A 24,482-nucleotide genomic window follows, 5' to 3' on the forward strand; every position below is an offset into this window, starting at 1 on the left:
TATGACAACGCTGAATATGGACAAGTTATTTTCGGTTTAAATGTTAAAAATGAGCTTTAAACCTTTAGAATTTTCTTTTTTCCAGATATTGCTCAGTTTATAACGAAGATTAATTTACAGTCGATCGCTCCAGAGACATTATTTTAACTGACCAAATCAATGATGTGTCCTTTTGGCTGATTAAAAAAACAAAACCCAAGTCACATAAATGGTCAGCGTCGCGTCTGAAGGAGCTGGGTTGTGTTTTATGGTCCCACATGTCAGTAGCTTAACTTTATTCCCTTTACAGTCCCACAAATCTGCAGCGTGGGGCACCGGGTCGGCCCCCGGAGCATGTGTGGTCCCTCTGTCTCTCTCTCTCTCTTGTTACCGTGTGGACTGTTTTTCCACCTGCACTCGGGCCTGGAGGTGACAGTGAGTTATTAGAAGCTCATCCTGTGGCCCTCCAGGTCCAATAGGCTGCAGAGAATGTGGAGCAACTCCTATCCATTATCTCCCATCTCTCGGTTGGTCTCTATTGTGTCTCCTCCTCATTGTTCTCCATCTTTTCCACTCTCCACATCTCTTAATAATACATCCCCTTTCCTGCTTCTCTATTCTCTCATTTCTCTTCTCACCTTTGGCCTCATTTTTACACAGCAGCCCATCTTTCTTTTAACATAAACCCCCTCTTCAATCAGGATGATATTCTCTTTCCTGGCTCCATCTCGCTCTCGTTTTCTCAACTCTGACCTCTCATTTTCCTCCCTCTCTCACCACACACACACCGTTTTCACTCAGTTTACTTCAAGCATCCTCTCCTTCAAGGTCAGTTTCACAGTTTAAATCCCTGTTTAGTTTATTTCACTTGATGGCAGGCAAGAAAAAAAACAGTTTATCTGATTCTTGGTGTGATTTTAATGATTTATCTGAGGAAAAACTCCAGATGTGAACGGTGAGATATTTCAGTATAGGCTGGTCCTCGGTGTTTGGGTCAGTTATTTCACTATGAGGTTCCAGGATGTTTTATTATTCTTATTTTAAGTCATTAAAAAAGTCAGCAAAAGTGAAAGTCTACAAGACAGTGGCGAGACGATGGGAACGTACGGAGACAAGTGACGCTGTCTAAAAGACAGCAGGTGGAGCAGGAGGCGGCAGAGCGGAAGATGCTGCGTGACCACGGTGAACAGGGTTAGCTCAGGTTGAACGGTTTGGACATAAAGTCAGAGAGTCAAGGTGGAGATGGTGTGGTCAGGTGCAGAGGACGGACAGAGGACGTTATAGATGGTGGATGGAAGGTCATGGATGTGGTGAAGGAGGACAGTGGGTGGAAAAGAAGAGGACACAAGGGAGAATGTGGGAATCACGTCATAATAATAGTCCAACTACTCACTCTTTACCGCCCGTCATCATCCAAGTGCCGACTTGTCTCGTGTTCACTTCTGTCATTCAAATGTTTTTTAAAAAGAAGAAAATAAGAGTATCATTATTGGTACTCAGTATTTTGTCCTACTTCGTTTACTCACCTGTCAAAGGTGTAACAGAGTAAACAACTTCTATTAACTGAACTACTTCATTTCCCTCTCACTCTCACTGTATCTCTGTGTCACACAGACAAACTTCACCAAGCTGCTTCGATTCATATCAAGAGAATTAAAACTTTTGTTTCCGTTTTCTGTTTCTGCGTCAGTGTCAGTGGGAGGGAGAGTAAAGGTCAGGACTTGAGTGAGGCCTGCTGGGAAATTACCATCCAAACATATAGGCTCTCACAGTCCCACACAGAAGCACAGCTCTGTTATTTTTATTTGTCCACCATCGGAATAAGATTTGATGTGTGAATTGTGAGTGCAGCAGCTCCTGCTTCCATCTCTTGGCTGAGTAAAGTCTGTCAGTGCCAGATGATACTGGCATTATCAAACAGACGGGACCAGACGAGCACTTCACACACTTTTAGTAAATGAAACGACGGTTATTTCAAAAAAAAAAAGCACAAAAATCCCCCAAAAAACGTGGACGTTTTACTTCAATCGTGAGAATTTTAAAATTCTTCCTGAGACTTTGCTGCTTGAGGAAACACCTGCTTCCCTTTGAGTCGCTCTTTATCTGTGAGAGAATTCTTTTCACAGCACTCATTTTTACTGAGTGGAAAAGATACAGCTTCACTGTGTGTGTGTGAGCCAAAGGCAGAAGCCTGAAAATGGAATTCAAGTGACATTAAACACATCATTTGCACCTTTTTCTACGGTGAGATTCTTTTTAAACACAGACTGAAATGGTTGTGGTTTGAAGGTCAAACTGCGCTTGTGTACGCGTGTGCTTCGCCTCACTGGGCCGCTCTGAATAATAAACATGTTTGGAGTCAAAGTGGCACGTCGGGGTTAAACAAAACAGGAAGTGGGCCTTCACATTCTCCACGTTCTCAAATTAAAAGCAGTTGTCATCAGAGTATTGAGAGCAGAGCTTGGCACTGACCTGCTGCGGTGCCACCTGGGGACAATGCCTATGTGTGCAGCCCCCAGGATCCTCAAGGACACAATAGTTGCACTAATGCGATTGTAAACTTCAACACGCTTTGGCCGCGCTCCCAATTCCTGCAACACAATGATTGTAATTCATCATGGGAATATTGAAATGGAGCTGCTGTCGGAGCGGAGTGTGCGTTTCCTCAGGGACTCTATTGTGGACGCGGGGCGAGACGCTCGTGTTCTTTATTTGTTGTCCTGCGTTGGCTGAAGATGTTCATACTTGTGTTTATGCAGATATGTGGTAAAGGCCTGGATTTAATAAAGCCGTTTATTCTGCTCGGTACAAACAAAGCAGCGCTTCAACATTAAAGTGGCATTAATTGGTTATTTTGGCCACTTGGGGGCAGAACTTTCATTACAAATGATAACAAGCCTTGCACGTTCACATCTGCTGGTTACATTTTACACCTGCAGGTGACGGAGTACGTACGTTTAGAGGTTTATTTAAGGCTAAAAGACGGATAAACTGGTAAACTACAGAGAAACATTTGCCTTTTCCTGCAACTACATGTTCACTGTGTGTTCACTAGCCTTTTATTCAGTGCTTTCTATATAAAGGGCAATTCCTGTATTTTCTGTCTGGATGAATAGATGAATGTTACTAACATAATCGTTGGAATTGGTCAAATAAGAAGAATAATCTTGTTTTAATGACATTTCATTTGCCTCCCTCTACTGTTTTTGTAAATAACATTAATGTTTAAATATACCCTAATGCAAAGATTTCTTCTTCTTTCTTCTGCTGCTGAACCAAGTTAATTAAAAGCATTTAATTCAACATTTAATTTGAGGCCTGGAAACCAAAACAATGATCTGAAAGACACTTAAATGCTTCTTAGACCTGAGAATTCCTTAAAGGTTTGTAAGTCTGTAGCGCTCCTTTACATACAGCTGTTCAAATATACTGTTCATTCTTGATCGTTGCAGCTAACTCACTAAAGTTCTGACTCCAACTTCTTTTTTCTAAGACGCACGCGTCAGCCAACTGTTGAAGATATCCTGATTATTGACACTTGAGGCCAAAAACCCATTCAAACATCCACAGATGGTTTACAACGTAAAACACCTCCCTTATTTTTAACTTAAGACACTGAGAACCATCACTGCAGGAAACGTGTGTAGCTGCTGCAAAGTCCTGTGGGTAAAATCTGGACGTCATTGAAGTGGGGATGTAAACTGGGATGGATGTTTACTAGAGACAGACACTGAGGTTATGATGTCACGCTTTATCTTTCCATTGTGCAACACCTGGAGATTAACCCTTGAGTGACCTTGGATGTTTGCTGTTCTCCGTAATCTCACACTGCAACAAACAAATGAACTCGCCGTTTAATCGATCACATAACGGACGGCTGAGATACCCAAATATAAGATTATACTCGTAATAAAAATAAATTGTCCTTAAATAATTTCACATTTGTGTCAAGATTATGGATGCGACTGCTGAAATAACGTTTCCTGGACTAATAGACTCAGACAGTGTAAAAATGTGAATCATGCCTTTCCCTCTAATAAGATTTCGCTTCTCACTGTGAGGTTTGCTCGCCTAATGTTGCATTCACATATTTCTACATTAAGCGAATAATGAACTTCCCCCTCGATAACACAGCAAACCCCCGTCGAGCTCCTCTCTGGTTAATTACTTACACTCTTAGTGGAGCCTGAGCTAATGAGGGAAGCACCAGGTGTGTGTGTGTGTGTGTGTGTGGGCTTTGCTGACGAGCACAAAAACACTCGGCCTGCACCTGGAAACTCTGGGTCACTGAGGACACCGAGTCCCAATCAACCCATTTTCACTGAAATCTAATTACGGAGTAGAGTAGAGTATCTTTGCAGTAATTGCACTGTACATATGTATTTTATTACGGGTTGTATTTTGTATGATTGAGTGCTTTTTGCAGACAACTCATTTTTACCTCCACGGATGAGGAAAATGTTTGTATTTGAACAGTATAGACAACATTTTTTCACTATAATCACAAATAATCAAATGAATGAATGTTGGTCTGTCAATGAGAGCTTATTTCTTATTCTTATTTTATTGTTAATATTTCTATTTTCTCTTTTAAAATTGTTATTTATATATTTGTATTTTGCACCAAGGGAGTGGCACCCAAATTTCGTTGTCCACAAAATAACGACAATAAAAGGCTATTCTGATTCTGAGAGCGCAGTACAGTGAAGGTGAAGTGAAAGAGGAGTCATGAAGTTACCTCTTTGAGGAAGTGATGGTCCAATCTGTCCTCTTGACACAGCAGGTGTCTCACACACACACACACACACACACACACAGTGCCACAGATCAGTGTCAGTATTCCATGTCTCTGTGAGGACACAATGTGACGTAGTGACCATCGTAACGGAGACAAGAAGACTGTGTGGTCTGACCTCTGCATCACATGGACTGAACAGAGCACAAACACCTGTGACTGGCATTTGATTTGTCTGAAAAGTGCCATGTAAATAAAGTTTTGTTGAATTTTGTTAGGAAGTACAATGAAATCAAGATCTCAACTTCAACGTGATGCCATAAAGAACAATAAGAAGGAAAAGGAACATGGCAAACGCAAAGAAAACAAAACAAAGAGGGCGTTTTAAAAAAACTCAAAGAACAAATAAAAGTTGAATTTGCAGCAAACTAGTAAAAGTGCTGCTGCGTGTGTCACATTCATCAGGATGACGACATGCAGCACAACACCCTGTGAGTCACCACTGAACCCGACACGCCAGTAATTATTAAGTCAAATCTGAGCAGTTCATGTTGAAGTGAAAACACTCTCCCTCAGGAAACTGCGTCATGTGATTACTCGTCACTTCCTGTCATAGTCGCACGCATCACTGCGGCTCGTGCCAGCGACACTGAACGCCTCAAACAGGAAACACTTAGGCCCAAATTCACATTGATCTGACGATTTGTGCTGCAAGTAGCACAGTTACGTTTTTAATACACAGTGGGATTTTCCCTCTTAATCTCTGTAAAAAAAAAAAAATGTTCAGCAGATGGAAAGCACTTGATGGGAAGACTGGGCGTGTTGTCGTGCTGAGTTTCCTCTCTGTGGAGACGTCCTTGATCTGTATCCAGCAGTGTGTGTGTGTGTGCGTGTGCGTGTGTGTGTGTGTACATGGAGGGAGGGAGACTCACTGCTCTTGCGAAACACACACTAGATAACATCTGTGTTGGTATGCTGCACCCTTGTGGCGCTCAGATGCTACATCTCTATAAGTCCAGATAAGGAGGCTGCTGTGGCTCTGAGGGAGGGAGATAGAATCTGTGGCATTTTACTCAATAAAGGCTCCCACTGCTTCTCCCCCCCCCCCACATTTAACAGCCATGCAGCGTGTCGTGGGGAAAACATGGCACCACAGAGAGAAGTCTCTCACGGCAGTAAAATGTCTCAAATTGCAGTAAATGTACCACATTGACTGACTTTTATCTCTTTGGAGAACTGAGGTACTTTTATATGTTTACAGATCAGCAGATGTAAAAACCAAGTGCACTCACACACACACACACACACACACTCTGTTGAATCCAGCCAGTCAATTGTCCTCTATTAAGTCGTCCTCTGTCTTGCAGTGGTGGCCTTGTGTCAGGCGGCGGTAACTTGGCTACTGTGCAGCCACGTTATCGACGGCGCGGCGTCCGTAGGAGGTGACAAGGACAGCGATGGATTGGGCCTAAATGAGACTGAGGGGCGAGATTGATTGCCATCGATCCACCCCTTCCTCCAGCAGGCATCCTCCGTCTTTGATTATGACCACTTTACGCCCCCAATCGAGTGCGTGCGAGCCGCGGTGGAGGAAAATCCCATCGAGAGGTATTAGCTCCATTTGCAAAGGCTGTAATTATGAGAGGATGTGAGGGCCCAAGGTCAACATGCAGCAGGTGCCATCAGGCTGCAGGATAATAATAGGCTTTCCTTTTGCTTCCCACTGCAATTTAGTCATATAGATAATAGGCTATGGGGAAGATTCTGTGTATGTGTGTGTGTGTGTGCGTTCCCTGGAAGATGCTCAGCGCATAATAAATGCTCCCATAATAACGGCCCGAGGACAGGCAAACTGCTAGCTACGACGAAACACAGTCATTAGCCGTGCAGATTGAAAGATAACAGCACTCCTTGATGCTTTTTTTCCACATTTTTTTTATTGAAAGCTTCATCAGAGAGAGAGAGAGAGAGTGAGAGAGAGAGAGAGAGAGAGACAGAGAAAAACAACTCATAAAACCCAAGTCAAATCCTAACATCCACAGATGTACAGAGAGTTTCTCAAAGATCGCACACACTGAGCGAGCAGCGCGTGCGAGGCGCTGACCACGCCCTCCTCGGCGCTGAAACTAAAGAAAAATGTGAAAAACAAAACGGAAAACGATAAAAAGAGAAATGTAACAAAAAAAAAATAATAAAAAAATTAAAAATTAAATCCGCTCTGCTGTCCTAATAAATAGTTCCTCTATTTATCTTTTATTAAACGAGTCCACTGCCTCGCACACTTTCAGTGCAGGCCGTCTCTAAACAATTTGGTCAGCCATTTCCTGCTTGGATTGCTGGATTTTGCGTTTGAACTCGACGCAGGCTGTCTGGTCGACTGCTCTCCTGGGATTGTGTGGGGCCAATCGATGGCTCTCATCAAAGGTGGACCGGAGCATCAATTAAAAAGCACAGGGCCTCGCTCTTGTGTGTGTGTGTGTGTGAGCAATTTTCCCACTGCATTATGTGTATGTGTGTGTGTGTGTGTTGACTGTGATGAGATATTGAGCCGCGGTTCTCCTTTTACTGTGAGAGACGAGCCATGAGAGTAACTCTGAACTACTGTTTTTCTAAAAAAACACAAGAATCAATGCGGAACAGCTTCACTCAGGTACGAGACTCACATCCTCCGAATATGACACATGATACATCTAATGAGTTGACAATGTGGAGAATCAGACTACACACACACGACTCACTGAATCACGTCACATTCAGCGATGGAGGCGGTGACTGTGAGAAATGGAAATCGGGGCTGAGAGTTTTCTTTTCTTTCCTGAAGGCAGTTAAGTAAGTAAGCACCTCGCTTTGAACGACTGACGGTGGAGGGAAAGGAAGGATGTCGCTAACACAATCTTAAGATCTGTATCTATCAGGTATTGGAGAGAAAATCTGATTTACCGCGTCGAGAGTTTGTGTGTGAGATTTTCCAAAAGAGAACGAAAAAGGAATGAAATCTCCTCTTCTCCCCGAATCAAAGAAGTATTTGACTCGTGCTGCATTATGATGACGACGTAAATGGAGCTTTGTAGAATTGTATCCATGATTGCATAAACTTTACTCTGTGGGTTCATCCTGACACTGAAGCAGACAAACATGCAAAGCACCACAGAGGCCCAGCGATACTCAGGATTATTAATGACGTGCCAACAAGGACATTACACCTCCAGCCTGCTGCCTCTGCTGAGTGACATGATGGCAATTTGACTTATAATCCATGAGGCCATTTCACAAAGGTTATGTCCCCGCTGCAACTGCTGTGAGCGTCGTATTTCACAAATGATTGTTGCAAATTGAAGATAAATTAAAGTCCTCTCGAGTGCCGGGGCCCCGGCTTGCGAGTCTAATGTTTGTTTTGCACATCGAACCATGTCAAGTGAACGCGAGAGGACATGATCCCGTAACGCCAAGGATAGCCCGAGTGCCGCTGCGTCCGGCCAGTCGTCTCTGAGACGCCGATGACATTCTGAAGGTGAAGATGTCGCTGATGTGACACAAACGTGGAGAACGATGGGAGAAGAAAACAGTGTGTGACGCTAATTAGTGAGAGGTCAAGCAGGTCACTGCTGCACACGAAGATGGAGGAACTCCAGGCTGTGCCTCCTTCACTGCAGCCTGACATCATCAGCTAATGAGCCCCCATTTCCTTTTGTTCCCTCTCATTCACACACACACACAGGACTTTAAATTAACTTACATTCATTTCCCGGAGATCGACTCTAATCGTAACCATAACTGTGACTTTCTTAACCCTAAAACACTTTAAACAGATTAAGGTCCTCACAACATGAGTTACAGCTTGACGACACACACACACACACACACACACACAGAGCTGGCTTTTGTGTTGTGCTGACACACACGGGGCTGAGTGAGAGCAGAGCATTTCTGCTCCGGCCTCCTTAAAATTTCAGTCGTGCCTTCTGTGCACTTCCACGAAGGTATTGGCATTCTGCAAAGCAACAGCGCGCCATTGTGCTATTAAGAGAAAGCCATTTTTATTTGTTCAGCCGGGGTCGTGTTTCAGAGCTCTGTGAAATATTAGTACCCTGCACCAAAAGCAAACACTTAGAGAAACATTTAGAGCTGATAGTCTTTGTTGTGCATTTGTTCCTATAATCTCGTGTCTATTTGTAATCCCATTTCCCCATAATGCCATTACTGCTGAGGCTCAGGCCATTTGTAGGGCGCTCTGCTCTCTGATGTGCAGCTCCCGCATTATGACTTCTATTAAGTTTCAAAAATGTCTTTTATACTCTATAAAACAGCAGCTGTAAAAGTCTGGAGAACTCGGTGATCGCTACGGTCTGTTTCCAAACCACAGACACACGCACACGTATACTAGCTTAAGAACTGGTTGAAGTTATCGTGTAGCAGCTCTGTCAGTTCATTCAGGACACAAACAATGAGCTCACGCAGCAGTGATGCACAGATGAGCAGCGAGGCCAGGGACGACGTTTAAGACGCTAATGTGGCAGAGACGGGAGCAAATCGAGGCCTCGAGGCGAGGGGAAGCAGATGTTGAGCGTCAGATCGGATTAGAAGAAAAAAACAGGGCAGGTGTTGATCTGATTGGACGCTAAATCGCTGCATGATCACGGCGAGACGCGCGGGAGCATTGTCCGGGTATTTCCGGTGAGTTGCTGAGGAAAGGATGCGATGTATGACTTTAACAGTTGACTTCCCTGTTAAAAGAGTCAAGTTCATGGCAAAGTGAAGGCACGAGCCCCGACACTGCTTCCTCTTTAGCACCATAAAAACAGCTTGGATTTCACGTGGCATCCAAACTCTCACCTGTGCTTCGCTTTTCTGACTTTCGCGCCGATCCATCGTTTTGGAATCGTTTAGAAGCTTTCGTTAAAAAGGCACTCGATGTACAATCTGACTGTTACGCCGCTTGCCCGTCGTGTGCGCACATGACGCCGACCCCGCCCCGAGACGTGGCGCCGGGGCGCGTGATTTAAATGACACACTGACGGCAAGAGCTCCGTTCGCAGTTGTCACCAAACAAAAAGCTCCTTCTCCGTTTGGAAGAAAAGGGTCTTTTGAGGGACACTGGAGTGGATCCTATTGCCCCAGAGGGAGACAAATTGGGCCCGTCAAGCCTCATTGCGAGAGTGACTGAAATTGGTTTGTGGTTCTGCTTCTGCACCATCCAATAAAGAGAAGAAACCTCAGAGAAAGAGCATGAGAAAGGGGGAGGAGGGAGGGAACGACAGCGAGGGAAAATGAGAGCAAAGGAGTCTGGCCTGGCCGTGGCACATTAATGGTGCCGCTGAAGCAGAGAGGGAGAAAAAAGAGGCGGCTTTTCAGTGCCGGAGCGCCAAAGTTGGGGGTAAAGCTCGTGGGCACGGACACACTGTGTCGTAATGGCCGCGGTCCCACAGGAAATTTCCTCAGGGTCAATCCTGAAATGAAGCCAGGGAAAACCCTCGCACAGCTCCGAGATGGAAAGACCACATGAGCTGGCCAGGGCTGTAAGTGACACTCACCGGTGAAAGGAGCTGCCATCAATATGTAATGGCTTGTGAGGAGCGTCCTTAACACCCACGGGTATGCTGATGTACCCAGCATGCACTGGGCCAAACGTTCAAGGGGACGTTTGAGACATACAGACTAAACAAACTTCCCCCCCGTGCTGCGTTAGCGTTTTTTACGGGATCTTTACAGATGAAAAGTTAAACAAAAGTCTCGGCCGACAAGAAGAAAAAGACGTCACTGAATCAGCAAATACTGCAAATACTGTGAAGTCCTTTTTCACAGGTCTTTGAATGACATGGACAAAACCAGGGGTGATGTGTTTATTACTGAGCCACAGAGCCACGCTAACACTTTCCCCTTGTTTCCATTCGTTGTGCTAAGCTAAATAGCAGCTCATCCAATAATCTCTCTCTCACTCATCATATCTCCACCAGTAAAGCCTTGTGATTTGTGGAAAACACTCCGGGAAAGTGACATAATCTTCTAATGAAGGAGAAGTGAAACTGGCGACTGAGAGCGTTTACTCCTCAGGAAAGTGTTTACTGACGTGATAAATCACCTGGTGGCTACATGCTACCTCTGTATGACTTCCAGTCTGTGATTTTCTACACCAAACTATTCATTTAATCACTTTCTCCTATACTTTCTTGCTATTTTAATATTCTTTGGGTGCCATAAAGTCTATGCAATCATTGTCTCAGATTTAAAACCTGATGTGTGTATATGCAGCAGACACTCATCTGGTAACGTGAGCAGGTAAATAGTTTAAAAACATGACCGAGGTATGGCGATGTGTGTGTGTGTGTGTGTGTGTGTGTGTCGGTGAGAGCAAAATGAGGTCAAACAGCAGCAGGGAGATTCCCAGTCCAACACTGAGCAGTGGTTGAGTTAGTTATGGTTGAGACAAAGACGTAAAAGAAACTGGGGACAGAAATCGGTGAGAGGACAAAGCCCGAGGCAAATGTACTGAGTGTGGCGAGCAGCGATTCACCAAATCTGCGAGTGAAAGCGTGAAAGCATCAACACAAGAAGAAGAAGAAGGAGGATGTTTGGGTTGCCACTGGTTGCAACACACGTTTAAATACTGTTAGCTGAGTTTGTACATGTCTCTGTGTCTGTGTGTGTGTAAGTGTGTGTGTGTGTGTGTGATAGCTTGGAGAACCGTGGTATTTTTAGCTTAAACCCGGTGAGAAGATGTTAACAAGGATATTAAAGGACTGGTCCGGCCATCAAGGTAAAAAAAAACAACAACAACAGCAACAACAACAACAACAACAACAAAAAAAAAAGCAAAAAACAAGGGACAACAGCAACAACAACAACAACAATATCAACTTGAACATCAACAACAACATCAACATCATCAACAACAAAATCCAAAGTGAAAAATGAAAAGGAAGACAAAACAAAAACAAAGAAACAAACAAAAGAAAAACCTCTGGTTCAGAGTGTCTCTTCATCTTTGGTATAAAAATGGCCATCCATGGGCTGCATTTGATCCACAACTAGGAAAGACTACAGAAATTGTCAACAATTTCTTCTATTGCTTTGCACTGATTGGTTGAAACCATAAGCTCCTACTGAATCTACTGTTGTTGTTTTTTTCACTGCCAGAATTATTTTTTTGTTTTTTTTCATGTCATTTTTATCATTTTTTTTATTGGTCTTTTCTTCTCTTTTCGCAGCGTGACAAGCAAAGCGGGCTAAAAACATCGTAAAGCTCATAAAAAAGGTAAAACGTGGCAGATAAAAAGCACTAATGTCATTGACAGCGATGTCGCCATGTAAAATAATAATGGTGATAATAAAAACCAGTTCAGCATTTTTCAGACTGCATCCACAGTGCAGCGTGTTTTTCTTATGTTTTCTTTTTTTCCCTCCTCATGAAAAACCTCTTCAGAGCTTCATCTCTCCCCCCTCGAGTCTTTTCCCCCCCAAACAAACAGACATTTTGTTTTCTTCTGACACTTAGTTACCTCTGACATAATAATTATCAAAGTTTTCTTCTAATGAAGAAAAGAAAAACAAAGCTCTTCTCTATTAAATCTGTACAGCTTATGTGATAGATTCTTTTTTTTTTTTCCTCCTCAGAGCAACTCACCCAGTGTCTCGTACCCGTCGTGTGGTCCAAGAGACTGTTTTTGTTTGCTTTTTATTTTTTTTTTGTTTTTACATTTTTTTTAACCCCCACCCTGCCCCCCACAACCAGACGTCAGAGTTGAACTCTGTAAAAAGTTTCTGGCGCCCTTCAAATTAAGGCCATGAAGATTTCAAGAAAGAAAAAAAAAAACAAAAGAACAAAAAAACACTGTTTCCAAATATATCTAGAAAAGTAAAATTTAACACTAGAACATAAAAAAGAGTGAAAAGAAAGTGTAGCTTAATATCTGAGGAAGACAATCTCTGTGTGTATCTCAAACATGACTCCCCCCCGCTCTTTTTTTTTTTTTTTCTCCAATTACAAAATAAACTTCATCACCTACCCATTCAACCTTTTTTTTTTTTTTGTCTTTTTTCTCAACTTTTTAAATTTTTTTATACATATATTTTTTTCTTTTTTTTTTTTTAAATTGGTAGTAGAGAATTTTCTTTGAGAAACTTTTCAAGCTTCCGCCCAGCCCTTCAGGCAGGTTCCCAGACTAAACTATTTCACTCCTTTGCACTGTGCCCTGCTTCTTTTCTCCCATCTCCTTGCTCAGCATTCTTTGCCTCCTTCTCCCGTATGTGTGTGTGTGTGTGTGTGTGTTTTTCTTTTTTCTTTTTTCTCGTAGGCCAGGTAGGAAATGAAAAAATTGTCTCTTTTTTTTTTTGGTGCCTGGGCAATCTGGAAGCAATCTCATTCTATTCTCTTTTCCTCACATTCACAGTGCAGCCACCTTCTGTCTCAAGGCAACGCTGTCACAGGAACATTCGCTCAGGCCGTTGCTATCTGATGAAAGAGGAGAAAACAGGCAGAGAGAGAGACAGAGAGAGAGAGACAGATGGAAATCACAATCCAATATTACAAACACAGAAGAGCTATAGAGTTGACAGCTGACAGCACAGTCAGGAGACTGAAGCAAAAAATGAAGTATGCATAACAGTCGTGAGCAGGTCAGGGGGAGAAAAGAGAAGAAGAAATGCTGCCAAAGATGACGAGCGAATGACAAGAGCTGCCAGAAGCAATAACAGTCAGTTAAAAATATCATCTGAAGATCAATATCAAGTAATGTGAAGCATAACAATTTGACTTTCTCTGTAACTGAAACAACAACAACAACAACAACAACAACAACCACGTCTTATTACTTAGAGAGTTAAAATAGCAGCTTATGATTCGATATCGATGTTAAATATCGACCACAAAATGACCTAATAAGAGTGAGAAATTGTATTTTGTTTTACATATTTCAAAGTCTTGGTCTCAGTGGATGTTTTTAGGAGAACGCTGGATGACTTTATGATTTATTTGGGGTTCTCTGATTATTGTTAGTATATTATTGTGTTCCTGAGTGGCTGCTGACAGTTGTTGTGACCTTGTTGTACTTTGTTTGTTTGTAACTGTGCTGGATTTTTAATCTCAATGAGGTTTGAGACCAAGCTAAGTTTATTTTATTGTTTTATTAGTAACAATACAGCAGTGCGACAACATGATGATGATGATAGTATGATACTATTGTGGCAATGCATCTTATTTCCATAATATTCACGTATTAAAATGGTAAACTTGGACATAACAAAGGAAAATGAGGAGTTTGAACTTTTTAACATGGTAATTACTTACATAATTATTAACTAACGTTTTCATGTGAAATTATGACACTGATAGTGACCTTTAGCCAATCATCAAGCTGCTCTCTGGATATTTACTTTGAAAATAACATGGAATTAATGTAATATTATTATTATTACAATATTACAATATTTTATATAAATAATAAAAAAAGATATATTATCTCATTTTCACCACATTATTACTGTTGTTATTACAAAAGCTGGAAACAATTAAAAACAAGATGTAATGACCATAATATTACCATGTTGTGCTGTACTGTAACAATCATTTGTTAAATACATCTGCAAGCCCAATAAATCAATCAGTTGTAATAATAGGAATAATAAGAATAAGAATAAATGAGTGACCGGAGTCAGTACAGTCTGTTCACGCAGCGCTGACCTGAACATGACTGAGAGCGCGGCATCTTTACGAAATCACACCGCGTTCATTTTATGTACGACATACGTCATCTCGTTGTGTTTAGGATCACGTGTGGACAGCAGCTGACCGGGCCTGATCGCACTGTCACTTACTTGGACTGGTATGAGTAAGCAGGAACGTGGTCGGCAGCGCCGTCCACCTGGATCTGTTGCTGCTGGCCACTCACCTCCTGTGATGAGGGAGCCACTGTCTGGGGGGAGGCGTCCGTCACCACTCCCTGAGGACACACACACACACACACACATGCAGGTTAGGAACTGTGTCATCTCTACACATGTTGACGGGACAGTAACAGAAGGGTTAAGTTGTATATTCTCTGTGGTGTATGTATCTTTATTTAACGCCGTGTAAGCAACGTGTTTATTGTTTTATTTATAAAAAGCATTCCATAATAACTTAATAATATAAATCAAGTGATCTGACAGATAATGTTTACAGCCTTGGAGAAATGTGGCCCTTCACGGGAGACTTTAAAGAATCACGGTGCAGTTCAGAGTGAAGGTTGTGCTATTTTTGGTGCGATCCTACCTATTGCAGCTTTAATAATTAAGCCCATCAGCTCCACATGATAGCAGTTTTAGATCTCGTGTTGCCTGCGCGCTGATATTACGGCGCCGCACAGAGGAAGTGATTAATTTGATGTCAAGACAGACGGGGCAGCAGCAACATAATGAAACTGAGACAACTGAAAGTTTTGTGTCCACACAAAAAGTTTCAGAGGTGAATTCTACTGCTCAAAAGAACCCAGCGAGTCAGCAGTTGGACAGGATGAACACTTCCTGTCCCCACCCGGCCCCGCACTGCTGGTGTATACACACAGACACTCCCTCAGTCAGTGTTGAAAACAGTAACGGTTTCAGATGAAGGACGCGGCATGTAAATAAATCGTCTCTGTTCACAGAGACCAAACAGAGGCAGAATAATAACATCAACAACAAAAACCATCACAAACAACAAAACTATACTATTTGACACTGCATATGTACATGAGTACGGCAGTCACATGCACAAATCTGAAGATACTCAGGATACAGAAATGCAGCAGTGCAGATTAATAATCTGTCCACTTCTCTTTATTTCTGAACTTGCATAATAATATCTTTCACCACACGGATGTGGTGATTACAGCTGGACTCACAACAACTAATTATCCACTGACATAAATAACACTAATAACACATTAACATGGAGTGCAAATGTTAGGCTGACTGACTGACACTGGATACTTACATATAAAATATCACAATATTGATATTAGCTGCTATACTAGGTCATATAAAAGAACAATAATTATAATAATCACAACGCCAAGTATTTCTTCAAATTCATCCATCCATCCATCTTCTACCGCTTTACCCTCCACATGAGGGTTGCGGGGGACGCTGTGCCAATCTCTGCTGACATCCTGGACAGATCGCCAGTCGATCACAGGGACACATAGAGACAACCATCCACTCTCACACCTCCGCTCAAATCTACCTAATCCCCATATTGCACACACGGGGAGAACATGCAAACTCCATGCAGAAAGACCCTTGTATATACTGTATATATATATACATATATACACATTTATTCAGGCTTTAAAAGTGGGGGAGGGGTTAATTTTATATTGCATTTTTAGTAGTGATATAAAGTTGTAATAATTGTGCAGAAGTCACAAAATTAGACTGTTTTTCTTCTATTTTTGTTCATAAAAACGAGCCAAGTGAACTTTGAACTGTGACGTATTTCACAAATTCGGTGAAATTGTGAGTATTTTTTGCTCGGGTGTGTTTATATAGCTGGTGAAAATGTCATCTGACATCCTAAGTTACGATGAAAAAAAGTATATGAGACACTCTATGTTGTAGTCTCAGTATAAACTGTACGTTTAAAAACATAGTCATTCATGCTCTGTGTTCTAAGGGTTAACAAGCGTTCACGCTCCACCTGCAGCATCGTCACGCGGCACACACTTTGGGACTCGCTGCAGTGTAGGACGTGTGTTATAATGCTCACAGTTTGTGGTGAAAAGGTGTCTTTACAGATGGCCCTGTGCACCAAATCCATCACAGCATCCTCTTAGCCTTTTTATGTGTTGAGCATTACCAATAGCCCCCATCACTGAGTCGTCTCAATCACTTTTAACAAGCTCTCAAGGATACTCCACCCTGTCCATACATCAGCCCTCCAGATACTGGCTAATACAGTGATATACACCCCGGTGCTGACGCTGCCATTGAGAGAACGACAGTGAGGATGAAATGGATAAGAGGCGCCGTGGGCGATACTACGGCTACATCTCTCTCCTCTGTCTAACTCCTTCATGAGGAAGACTGCAACTTTCCGAGAAGGAGGGGAGTCTGCGAGGAGGGGCGGGCGCGACTAATGGCTCTGTCAGTGGAAACTGTCATTGTGCATGGCTGGTGGGCGAACCAGAGCTGCATGGCTGACAGATGTGTGTGTTCCAGCTTCCTACCAGCCCGAACCGCCTGTGAGTGAGTGAGTGAGGAAGAGAGCGAGGGGGAGAGAGGGAGAGACAGCACCTCGGGTACTGTGTCTCACTTCAGCTCCTGTCATCTGATACACGACTGATAGTCCATCTGAATATGACCGCACTGTCAGCCACCAGACAGCCGGCCGCTCTCCTCGCCTGCCTGCCTGCTTTCTGCGTTCATCATTTCTCAGGCTGGACTGCCCGGACCTGCCAGGAGCTCAGGCAGCTGCCGAAGAAGTGGCAGAAGAGTCTGCACTGCACTTCAAATGTCTTTCCCAAATTCGGAGAAACTTCTGACTCATCGCGCTTTACTCGCAGTTTTCATCTTTTGTTATTTACCCGCGGTGCGGGGTGTCCATTTTGTTTGCGGAGGCTGAGAGTGATTTACAGAACACTTCGAGTGTTTAGTCTGTAGTAGAGAGCAGGATTTAGAGACGGGGAGAGTGGGTGCTTGTAATTGTAAGTAGGTGCGCTGTAATGACGTTGGCCTTTGGGTAAATGCCAACAGATTTTTGATGATTGTGGAGAATCATGTGGATGTGTGCATGTGTTGAGGAATGGCTGAAACCTATAGGACTAACCTAAAGTCTAATTCCTTACTACAAAACAAAGTCATACACATTGCAAGCAGTAACTCACTATTGAATCAACTAAACATGAAGTTTTTGTTCAAGATGAGGAATAAAGAACACAGTTTGAGAGGCACATTCATATTTTGTCCCTGTGTACTGTATATATATAGATACAGAGCTGCAACTAACGATTATTTTCATAATCGACTAATCTGTCGATTATTTTCTCGATGAATCGTATGGTCCATAAAATATCAAAAAAAACCTTAAAAAATGTTGATCAGTGTCCACAAACCTGGACATGATGATGTTCTCAAACGTCTTGTTTTGTCCACAAACAAAAATGATTGAACTTTAATGATTTATTTGTTATCAAGAGCAAAGAAATGAAGAAAATATTCATATTTAAGAATCTTAAACAATCCGAAATCTTGTTTTAATCATGAAAAAAGCTCAAAATAGTTGCCGATTAATAATCGATTCATCGATTAAACGTTTCTGCTCTATATAGATATACACTAATTTAGCTGATTGAAAATCAACTTAAATAAATAAATGAACATGAACCATTCACACTTGTGGGTCTTACTTCGACAGGGACGGCTGTTGGAGGCACAGGAGTGTACTGGGGAATGTAGGTCCCTTGCATAGGCGCCGCGGCGGCTGCAGCAGTCATGTACTGAAACCAAACAGAAGACACACATCAATGCCCTGCACGTAAAAACTCCCACTGCACACTTTAGGACATCAAATGTCAAATATCAATCCAATATTAGACCAAAAAAAAGCAGACATTGATATTGCAGTTATCCCCCGCAAACAACTGGGAAAGGGAGGTTGGTTGCTGTGCCCTCAGCATCCTTTGGAGGGCGCTAGAAGAATGTGCTCAACAGAGCAGAGCATGAGAGGTAGACAGAGGAGAAGGAGGAAGAGACGTCCTGCTGTTCCACCAAGACTTCACAGGCCAAGCACATGCACCATGTCACAGCTGAGAAGAAGAGTGGAAAAGAACGCTGAAGGAAAAGAAGGAGGAAGAGGGAGAGGGTGAGGAGGAGGTCTGTTGCCTGTGGCCTATATTCCTTTAGTCATGCCTGCTCTGGCTTTTAACTGGTGCTGGTTAGCTCCATGAGGGCCATTTTACGGATGTGACACAGGTTTGGTTACATGACAGCCATGGGGCTTTCACATGCAATATGAATGAGGACATGGCTCTATCTGCAAAGCTTTTCTTTGACTTGCTGTGCAAGCATGGTGAGCGTGTGTGAGCGTGTGCGTTTGTGAGAACGACAAAGACAAAGAGGCTTGGAACGATAATGCTGCAGTACAGCGCTAACGGATGTGATCCCTGATAAAACCGCCAGGCCACCTCGCCGCCTCGCCTCCTCTTCCTGCTACTTTTCCGGACCAAGAGAAAAAGGGAAGTACAATCCCTTATTTTCTGTCTTATTCTTTCCTTTGCCCCTCAGTCCCACCGCCAGTGCCAAAAAGTGTGGCAGTTATATGCAGAAGGAGGCGGTAATAGAGGGGTTGCGCCGGGCTGTGGAGCCTTTCTTGGCTGTGGGCCCGGCGGTGGTGGTTAAGTGTCATTACCGGCAGTGTTGCTAATGGATCGGGTACGGCTCCACCGCTCACCGCTAATGAGAGCAGCTAAAGGCCATGGACATGGGTGATTAACTCCCCCACCGTCGCTACACATGGCCAGGAGGATGCTCGGGGAAGGAGACTTGTGCTTGTATGTGAGTGTGACTGTGTGACTGTCTCTGTGCGTGTGAATTTAAGGTTATCACATCTTCAGGGCTGTCAGACTCAGGCCGGGGGTGAGGTGGCATCTCCAGACCTTCTGACACATTACCACATTACCTCTCTGTGTCATCCCTTTTTCCCCCTCTCACCTTCCTGTCACTCCCCCCCCTCTCTCTCTCTAAAAGGGCCTATCAGATTGTTGAAATGACCTTCTCTCTGGAGAATCTAAACCGTGCATACCAATTTTCATCTGCACTTTTTGTCTTCACCTCCGGTACTCATTAACTTATTCGGCCAACTCACCTGTGAGGGCTGCATGAAAAAAAAAGAAGGGAAGAAGGAGATAATTAGCGATATCAAAATCTCCCTGTCAAAGTAGAACGTCCATTTGAAATGTTATATTTCTCTGCAGCGCCGCAAAAGGAATTTAAATTAGTTTTAACAAGAGCATTTAATAAGATAAGATTTTTTACCCTCTACCATAACCATTAGTTAACCTATTTAATGTGGCAGGATGAGCAGGGCATAGCTTTGCACTTGCCTCTGTGGCAAGTCACAAGGATGTCAAGTCTGGCTACAGTAAATTAGGTTGCTATGGTGATGAAGATGATTTTTGCCCAATTCCAGCTCCTTTAATACGTCCCTGTCCATAGTCAGGGAATGGGTGTGGGCAATATAAAGCATCCCTAATTGGCAATAAATGGTGATTCACTTTGGTAGTCTCTTTTGCGTACACACACACACACACACACACACACACTCTGTGGAGCAGATGGCACGTGAGCATGTTTGATGAACAGGAAGGTTGAACAGTTCCTTAACGAGGCTGGTGTGACATGACTCCTTAAGTTCCTCTCGCTCTCAATGACGTTCCACCTATAACGACAGTGTAAAGTCACACCACAATGCAGCAGAGCTGGGATAAATATCTATACTGGTACCACCGCGGCCTGGGCCTCTGCACCACAGGGAGCGGCTGGGCAGTTTCAGTTCTCCACTAGTTCTGTCACTAGTGAATCACCCATAACGAGATTAAGAACGGGATTACGTCAGCGTTACTCCTCAAATCGGAAGCTCCTGTTCACACTTTATCATCTTGTTCTCACTAAATGGGAACATTAATATACATAATTGTTTACTGCTGTTACATGAAGTGAGAGGTAGGTTCATCTTTCCATAGACTTCTATTTAGAATCCTGTGCTGAGATTAAGCACTGTTCTTTGGAGCGCAATATAAAGAGACTAGCATTTAACCAGACTTTTATTTTGAAATAGTCGCAGGAAAGGAAATGTATACGTGAGGTTACGTGTCACAGCTGAAATATTAGATTATGTATTTTGACAGCATTTACAGCATGATCCATATAAAGATTGCTTATTCTGTGTATACAGACTTATTTGTGTCCCTGATTCAAATGTCATTTTGTTTTGTTTTTTTGCAGCAGAGTCACCCCCTAGTGTCTGTTCAATATGCTTTTAATTCCTATGTGACTTCAGCTAGAACCCAGAAGACTACTTCTATCTTTGACATCCTTTATATACACCCTATAATCCTAGCATAGCACATTAGCATACTCAATAGCATGCTCTGCCTGTCACTCTGTGTCCACAACTAATACTAATAATAATAACGACACACTTTATTTACAAAGCACCTTTCTTAACCGCGTTACAAAGTGCTTAACGGGTGAATCAGACCAGATGAAATATCTCAAGATGCCATTCATCCCCGCTGCGTTGACTGTTGCTGCTCTGTCACATCGTTTGCAAGGTGGAGGACAACAGTTGGTCAAGGCAAGAGCATGCAGCCACTCACTGGAGGTTATTAATGGCGGGCCAGCGTGGGGATGGGCTCTGATGACTATTGATCGTAGCAGTGGCGCTCAAACACGATGGGAACTATCGAAGCCGCACACCAGCAGCTGTGAATCACAGTGCTGTACCACTTAAACCATAAAAAAGCCCTCCATAGCTCGGCCCCTCAACGTTGTTATCACCCCGTCTGAAGAGATTTACGCTGGTAAATCAGTGTAATCCCTTAAATCACCTTAAGTACATTCTTATCTGCAGGCGTATTGTGTTTAATTTTACTTTTTAATGCACTGTTGTGACTTTTGTTTAAACTAGTAGTAGGCCTGCTTTCAGTGGGTACAGTACAATAATGTCTACTGGTGTGTTTTTTCTTTCTAAAAAACATACTTTTTAAGTTATTAAATTAAATTATTGATCTTAACATTACTCATGACATAATATGATGACATGTGATCATCATTTACAACAACATGGACATGTTTCACATTAGTTTACAGTCATACTCTTGACCAGTCAATTAATTTCTCAGTTCTCAGTTCACTCTCCTTTCCAATCTTGGGGGAGATACAGTATGTGGTTCTTTTTGGTGCCAAATGTTCCTCTATTTCAGCAGCATGCACTTTATTTAGTGTTTATCACTGTGTGTGACATCTTTATGCAACACAAAGTGTTTTAAAAAGTTGATAAATGGTTCTGTATCATCCAGGTCCAAAGTTTCAGGCACTCAAATCCTGGTGCACATAAAAGTGAGAACACACAATACAAAGTTTAAATTTAGTGAATGAATTTCAATATCAGAGAAATGAAACACTCACGATCGGCCAATTACTGCAGCTCTTGGCTACAGGCCCTTAAACGCATTGAGAACACGTTGTAAATTCTAAAAAAAAACAGTATAAAAGGTTGCTCCTCCCTCAACAATCACTCTCAAGGTCCAATTGCTCTGCGGTGCTTGGCATCACCCCAGATGTCAACACTTGTCAACATGGAGAAGAAGAGAGTGCAGGCTCAGCTCAAGGGTTAAATAAAGCCATGGAAATGCAGAAAAAACATGCTGTACTTAAAACTTCCCCACAGAGAACCAAGGGAATCAGCCCAGATAATAGAGGGAAGCGCTTCACACAAATCTGTCCACCACGGACACAGAAGCTGTCAATCACCACTGTCACCATGACAACAGAGACCTGGGTTCTACATGCCATGACAGGAATAGGTTGGAGAACACAGAGGGAAGGTCACCCCTTGTCATGTCAAACACTATGTTGTTCCTACACTAATGCAGACACTGACATACAGTATGTGCGATCACACACACACACACAACACAACTGACGGAGAAGAGCAAACACGACACATGATAGATGGACTCCTGTTAAGTGATGGGACCTGTAAGATAGTAAATAAATCTGTAACAGAGCAATATGTAGCAAACACGGTCAAATAAATCCGCAAGGAGCATCGATGACATGTTTATGTGTCGCATCCATAAACAGTGAGCCTGCCTGAGGTTCTTTAGCATTCTGTAATCAAGCTGTTCAAGGCAGAGAGTCACCAAAGTGACTGAGCGCCGCGACCAAAGAGTCATTGGAAACACAACGCTTTCTGGTGAAACAGATAAATTCCAAAGCGGTGACCATGAGGTGGCACGGAGCCACGCTTCCTCATGGTTCTCCTAACCACTCCCTTTTTGTTACGGCCTCTGTGCCGATCCAAGCTCTCAACAGCACAAAATAACACAATATTCTCGGAAAAGGCTACGGCCACCACACCAGCGCCGCGTCCTGGGCGGACCGGCGGGAACATTCGGTTCCGTACTTGGAGAGAAGAGGAAAGCCACAGCCATACACAAACAGCCTGGAACAGCCACGACTATTCTGAGGTGTGGCTTCTCCTGCAGTGGCCAGAGGCGGTCGTTTCAAGTTGTTGACTTTGCAGCAGGTGCTCTTCTGTGGCAGGAGGTGAAGTCACGTGACCATCAAAACAACTCCAACCACATGCATGCACACATGTGGAATGCATTCTAAGGATACGTGGTGTCAAGTCCGGTTTACGACACAGATAAGTTACAGATGCCAGGTCCTAACCCCCGCTTTTAAAATTCTCTCTCAATCAAGCCGTATGAAAGGGCTTTCTAACATCTGGCTTCAGAGGAAACAGGTCTCAATCCCTAGGAATGATCAAGTGTGGCAGGCCATGTGTGCAAAATCATGCCACACATTACAATGTCTCAGGAAAGTAGGCAGCAATGTTAGAGAGAGAGAGAGAGAGTGTGCCTAAACCCACTTTCTCCCATAATACAACCTATCAAACATCAGAAGCCATCATCATCATAGATTAGCTTGTCTCTAATCCTGGTTGTTAGCACAGCTGGGGCAGATTAAGGAGGGGGCATTACTGACAGAGCCAACATGGCGTCACAGTTGCTGACAGCTCACCTGGAAACACAGGGATAACTGTACAATACAGCACTGTTTCAATCATACACAGTCAGAGAGATCAAACACAGTGCTGGAGAAAAGCTGCCTGCCTGCTTGCCCCCGGGCAGCAGGGTTAGGGCAGGAAGTCAGGCTTCAGAACTGTGTGACACCGCTAAGTCGACTTGATCCAGAAACCCGGGGGGAGTTCCTGGTTTAGGGGTCGGCGACTGTAAGCACGCTCGGGTGTGGAATAAAGGAAAAACTGACGGAGTGATAGAGTTGATGTATGATTCAGAGCGTGCGGCTGACAGAGAGTGTAAGAGAGAAACAGAAATAAGAGGGTGAAAGTGAAGGAAGGTGGAGAACAGGGGGTCCTGTCCCACTGCTGAGCTTCACAGGAAATCGGGTGAATGTGGAAGATCAGGGAGGAAATATGCTCTCACACAGTGTCTGGCACTGAATGCATGCAGTGTAAAACAAATGATACGGCAGCTCCATGGCAGAGCACATGTGGTGACAGCCTAAGAAGGTTTGGCTTTCTTGGAAAGGAAATGTGAAATCCTTCTATTACTCACTGCGTACTTTGTCTCTGAACAACATGAACAATGTCGCCCCAAAGATAAAAGGCTTCTGCTTTGCTTTTGTGACCCATATCTACAGTGAAATAGACACCTACTGTTTCCTTCCTCATTTCTTAAAAGAGGATGCACACGTTTTGTCGCACTGGTATCACTACAATGATACTCAAGTGTGGCGCCTTGTAGTTTTCTCGCAGCAAGAAGGTTGCTGGTTCACATCCTTTCTGTGTGGAGTTTGCATGTTCTCCCTGTGTGTGTGTGTGTGAAGGTTCTCCAGGTTCTCCAGTTTCCTCACACATGCAGAGGTTTATTGGACACTACGATGGACTGGTCCAGGGTCGTACCCTGCGTTTCACCCTATGTCACTGGTTTGTAGTAATATTTGTAGTTTTACATGTTCACTTTCTTCTAAATGACATACTTTAGTTGGCAGATGAGAAACTTTGAAA

General features: G+C 43.2%; 1 protein-coding gene across 3 annotated transcripts in view; it reads right to left on the bottom strand.

Annotated features, from left to right (window-relative positions):
* Positions 1-12,910: 12,910 nt before the first annotated feature.
* The window catches only part of LOC122786396 (RNA-binding motif, single-stranded-interacting protein 3-like), a 270,501-nt gene continuing 258,929 nt past the window's right edge, over positions 12,911-24,482 (bottom strand). For all 3 annotated transcript variants that reach the window (XM_044052679.1, XM_044052680.1, XM_044052678.1), the window contains exons 14-16: positions 18,073-18,162; positions 14,525-14,649; positions 12,911-13,163 (exon numbers count right to left, since the gene is read on the bottom strand). In XM_044052679.1, coding sequence (XP_043908614.1) covers positions 13,160-13,163; positions 14,525-14,649; positions 18,073-18,162 — 219 coding nt within the window. In that variant the 3' untranslated portion in view covers positions 12,911-13,159. The remainder of the gene's footprint in view (positions 13,164-14,524; positions 14,650-18,072; positions 18,163-24,482) is intronic.

The sequence above is a fragment of the Solea senegalensis genome, linkage group LG20 (assembly GCF_019176455.1).
Source record: "Solea senegalensis isolate Sse05_10M linkage group LG20, IFAPA_SoseM_1, whole genome shotgun sequence".
NCBI lineage: Eukaryota > Metazoa > Chordata > Actinopteri > Pleuronectiformes > Soleidae > Solea > Solea senegalensis.